The 4,563-nt window shown below is 46.3% G+C and overlaps 1 protein-coding gene across 1 annotated transcript; it reads left to right on the top strand.

The window, feature by feature from the left end:
• The first annotated feature begins 1,935 nt into the window (after window positions 1-1,935).
• PLAGL2 (pleiomorphic adenoma gene-like 2) lies at window positions 1,936-4,356 on the top strand. Its single transcript, XM_009576633.1, has 2 exons — window positions 1,936-2,198; window positions 3,135-4,356. Exons 1-2 carry the CDS (start codon window positions 1,936-1,938, stop codon window positions 4,354-4,356), a joined length of 1,485 nt encoding a protein of 494 aa, XP_009574928.1.
• The last annotated feature ends 207 nt before the right edge of the window (window positions 4,357-4,563 follow it).

The following is a 4,563-nucleotide window of genomic DNA, read 5'->3' as shown; positions in this document are numbered from 1 at the left end:
AACAGACCCAAATAGGTAGAGTCCTTTTTCTTGCTAGAACCTCAAAATTTTAAAGGAAAATTGATGAAATTTTGCAATAATCAATTACAGAAATTATCATGTCTTAACTCATTTGTGTTTGGGTTTCTGCTCTGAAGGCGATAGACAGTTTATGTGCCTTACTATGAAAGACAGCAAAATTCAAGCTCTGTCTTCTTTCAGGTAGCTTTGAAACTGGCACGGATGGCTGAGCTTGTTCAGAGGGAAAGAAGCAACTACCTGGCGAAAGTGGCAGAGGCTCCCGGAACGCGTGCACAGCTCTGAAGCAGGAGGTAGAGAACATTTCTCTTTTCCGGCACACATCTCTTACAGAGGTGAAATATTCACGGTCTTAGACACTTACAAAGGGAGACTGCAGGACTCCTGCACCCCGAGGGGTGGGAGCAGCCGTCACATCACACTGGCTTGTACCAAAGTGGCACTCAGCAGTTCTAGTCCTTTATTATTGTGCTTTGCCTGAGTAGATTCAGCCTGCACAAAACTAAATTCCGTTCTTAATGGACGTTTCCAAACCTCACAGTGACACATTTTCTTGGAGTCGTCCCATTTCCTGGTGTTTTCCATCCTGAGGGAACCATTCATGGTATTGTGAGCGGTGGTGTAACAGTTATTGTTATTTCAGCTATTCATAACGTTCAGTGGTGCGCTTTCTTAATGGGGGTTGGTTAGTTCCCTCGTAGTTGCACATCCTGCCCACAACTGGCACTCGTGTTGATGTGCAGGCAGGAAGTTCCTGCCTCTGAAGCAATCATGGAGTGAGAAAGAGCTTGAGGGTTTGATGCTATTTTAAGAAGAGTTTCACAGGCAGCTAAATTCAGTGAAAGAGATCTTTTCTGAGGTTTTTATTTCAGCTAACCGTTTACCAGTTTAGCTGTTGGTGGAACCATATAAAAATGCAGTACTTTACCAACAAGACAAACACAACTCAAGAACAACCTGCTAAGAGAGATTAATGTAGATTTTCATCAACATGAAAGCCAGCAGAGCATACAGGAGGTATATTTTGTTGAACAGGAAACCGTTTGAGCTTCCATTATCAATGGATGAGAGTATAAAAGAAAAAAACCCCTGCTCATTACTGTAGAAAACTTGCTAATCCAGAGAGGCAGAATCTGCCCCACAGTAGAAAAGTGAAAATACAATGACTAATCACACCCTGAAGAGAAGCAGCATTTGTTGCCTTCCTGAAAAAGGTGCGATGTTGCTGATAATACCGAGTTTTCTTCCTCAGCCCTGTTGACCCATGTGTGGTAATTCAGATGGGTTTGCTAGGAGATGGTCTTACTAGTGCACCAGGTTGGTAGCAGAGTGGATGGAAAAAAAAATACAAGAGCACCTTAGTTTCTCTGAGACGCTCTAGAAGGGAATTCCGTGTAAGCAAAGATCAAGAGCAAGTGAGAACAGACTGTGACGAACACGAAAAAAGGGGATGAGAAGCGATCCACAAAACACACGGGGAAAGGTGAGGTATTTACAGCTACAGAGAGACACCTATCTACAATATTTCAGGAGAAAGTGCATGTGACGGGTAACACTGGCTCTTAATAGTTGCCAAAATGTAATTCAGAAAAAGTTTAACATCATTTTATTCAGGTAACAGGGGTTAAGGGAGAAAAGAACGAAACACATTCTGGAGATGGGAGTTTTCCGTGTCTGTGAACACACATCTTCACGTGTTTGTAATGCTTGTTGAATGCTCACACATGTTTGTGTGCACGGGTGAGAGATGCAGTATCTTAACACCAACCCTCCTGTGATTTCAGATGAAGATGTTTTGCTATTAAAGCAGTTTGGTCACAGAGGGTTCCAACAGAAAACTGCACCGGGACAACATCACGGCAAGACGCCTGCAGGCTCAAGTTCTGCTTGACATGGCCATGTTCTACTAGACCTGCCATGACGGCATTTTTTCCCAGCGTTCCCAACTGGATTCAAGATGCAAAGCAGGAGGAGGAAGAGACAGGCTGGAAATTAGTCCCCAGACCAAGAGGTGAAGAGACCGAAAGTCAGGGAAAATGCCAATGTGAAATATCGGAGACCTCCTTCACTAATGTGGACAAGCTGAGAACCCACACACTTTCTCACACTGAGCAGAGACCATACAACTGCCCTCAGCTGCACTGTGGCAAAGCCTTTGCTTCTAAGTACAAGCTATATAGGTAGGTAACTGCTGAGTGCCTCTGCCGAACAGTGCTCCCCTACCAGAAGAGAGGGGAAAACCCCTCCATCATGTTTTTTTGAGTTGAATTTCTGAGAAGGTGGAGGAGGGGGAATGCCCTTGTTACCTTGCAAAGCAGTTGAGTCCCAGACGTTACCATACTTGGCATCTCTTTAAGCACCTTCCAGAGAACCTCAGATAATATTTTATCCTGAGCTCAAGCTGTTTTCTGTTTTACTAAGGAGGAAATCGAAGCAGAAAGTGAAGTTCACAGATTAAAAAACAAAATGAAAAGCAAGAATAGCATTCACATTTCATAAGCCCCACCATTAACTTTAATCACAGGAATATTTCTATGGCAGCTATTGTTCTAGCATGAAGAAGTAGAGTTTCTATTTATGTACTGAAATATAGCAGAGAATAATTAAATGATTTGATCACTAGGAACTTGAAACTAGATGAACTACAGTGTCAGAGAGTGTAAGAGACCAAGGTGAAATCAGTCCACAGTGGCTGTCAACAGACATTGCCACAGTCTGATGCCTCCTGATGAAACGAAGCCATCTCACCAGCAGACAAGCATTTCTTGTCATAAACTACCAAGGTTTTCTTTGTCACTTCCCCCTTTGATAGCCTCAACAGAGAGAACAGGAGCTGAGTAGACGACTGAAGTATACCTGTGCGGAGGTGATGCATTCTAGGGAGGACGGGCACTGCTGAGACAGACTCTGTAACTGTTGCTTGAAATGTTGTGCTTCGGTGCCTGGAGAGTCCCTGCTGCCCAGGCTGTCAGGGCAGGATCCTTTAGTGGTGGTAAAATGCCATCTGGGATTTTTATGGCATAAAGTGTAAAACACGAGGAAAATTTTGAAAAAGTAGCATGTGTTCTCTTAGGGGTTGGACGCTAGTCTAAACTTTCCTGCTTTTCTCCCAAAAGGCATATGGCCACGCACTCTGCTCAGAAGCCTCATCAGTGTATGTACTGTGAGAAGATGTTTCACCGGAAAGATCACCTTCGCAACCACCTCCAGACCCACGATCCCAACAAGGAGGCCCTCCACTGTCCTGAGTGTGGCAAGAACTACAACACGAAACTCGGCTTCAGGCGACATCTGGCCATGCACGCAGCTGCCAGTGGTGATCTCAGCTGCAAGGTGTGCCTCCAGACGTTTGAAAGTACCCAAGTCCTGCTGGAGCACCTCAAGGCTCATTCTAGGCGTGCTTCTGGCGGAGCGAAGGAAAAGAAGCATCCGTGTGACCACTGTGATAGGCGCTTCTACACCCGGAAAGATGTGCGGAGACACTTGGTAGTGCACACGGGGCGGAAGGACTTCTTGTGCCAGTACTGTGCTCAGAGGTTTGGGAGGAAGGATCATCTGACCAGGCACATGAAGAAAAGCCACTCCCAGGAACTGCTGAAGATTAAGACAGAGCCAGTTGACATGCTGGGTCTCCTAAGCTGCAGCTCATCTGTTGCAGTGAAAGAAGAGCTGAGTCCTGTCCTGTGTATGGCATCCAGAGACATGATAGGTGGTAAGAGCTTCCCTGGCATGTTGCCTGTGGGCATGTACAGCACACATCTCCAAACCATGCCAAGCTCAGGGATGTCCCATTCTTTGGTTCCTAATTCTCTTCCAATGGGAATGAGCTATCCTCTGGAGTCTTCTTCTCCCATCTCCTCCCCACCGCAACCTCCTCCAAAGTATCAGCTTGGATCTACCTCATATTTGCCTGAGAAACTACCCAAAGTAGAGGTGGACAGCTTTTTGTCAGACTTCCCTGGCAGCCTGTCTCTCTCATCTGGTGAGCCTCAGTCCTCTTCGCCTCAGCCACCCCCGCTGGATGAGGCTTTGCTTTCCAAGAGCCCTGCTAACCTTTCAGAGGCGCTCTGTGCTGCTAACATGGACTTTTCTCATCTTCTTGGCTTCCTCCCCCTAAATCTTCCTCCTTGTAATCCACCTGTATCATCAGGGGGATTGGTCATGGGCTACTCACAGGGGGAGACACAGCCACTGCTTACCACTTTGCAACATCAACCTCAAGAATCTCCTGGAGCTGGGGCCTCGCTGAACTTTGGGCCCCTTCATTCATTGCCCCCTGTCTTCACCTCCAGCTTGAGCACAACGACGCTGCCACGTTTCCACCAGGCATTCCAATAAGCCGGAAATAGCACTGGAGAACAGATCTTTCAGTCACCCTTTTGTGGAGAGCCTTAAAAACGCACAACTCTTACTTCCCTTTGGGGTGTGAAAGCTTTGCAAAGCTGTTTCAGACAGGAGGTTTCTGATCTCTGGAGGGAGCACTTGTAGACTGGAACAGCAGATATCCCCGTGCAAGTCCAGTCCTGTACAGCAACAAGATTTCAG

Source organism: Fulmarus glacialis, unplaced genomic scaffold (genome assembly GCF_000690835.1).
Source record: "Fulmarus glacialis isolate BGI_N327 unplaced genomic scaffold, ASM69083v1 scaffold14104, whole genome shotgun sequence".
Lineage (NCBI taxonomy): Eukaryota > Metazoa > Chordata > Aves > Procellariiformes > Procellariidae > Fulmarus > Fulmarus glacialis.
Note: the sequence above shows the minus strand (reverse complement) of the source record. Positions and strands in the feature narration are given on the sequence as shown.

Coding starts and splice junctions, on each gene's coding strand:
- PLAGL2 (XM_009576633.1), top strand. CDS start 1,936: ATGACGGCATTTTTTCCCAGCGTTCCCAACTGGATTCAAGATGCAAAG. Junction 2,199..3,134: donor TCTAAGTACAAGCTATATAG/GTAGGTAACTGC, acceptor TTCTCCCAAAAG/GCATATGGCCACGCACTCTG.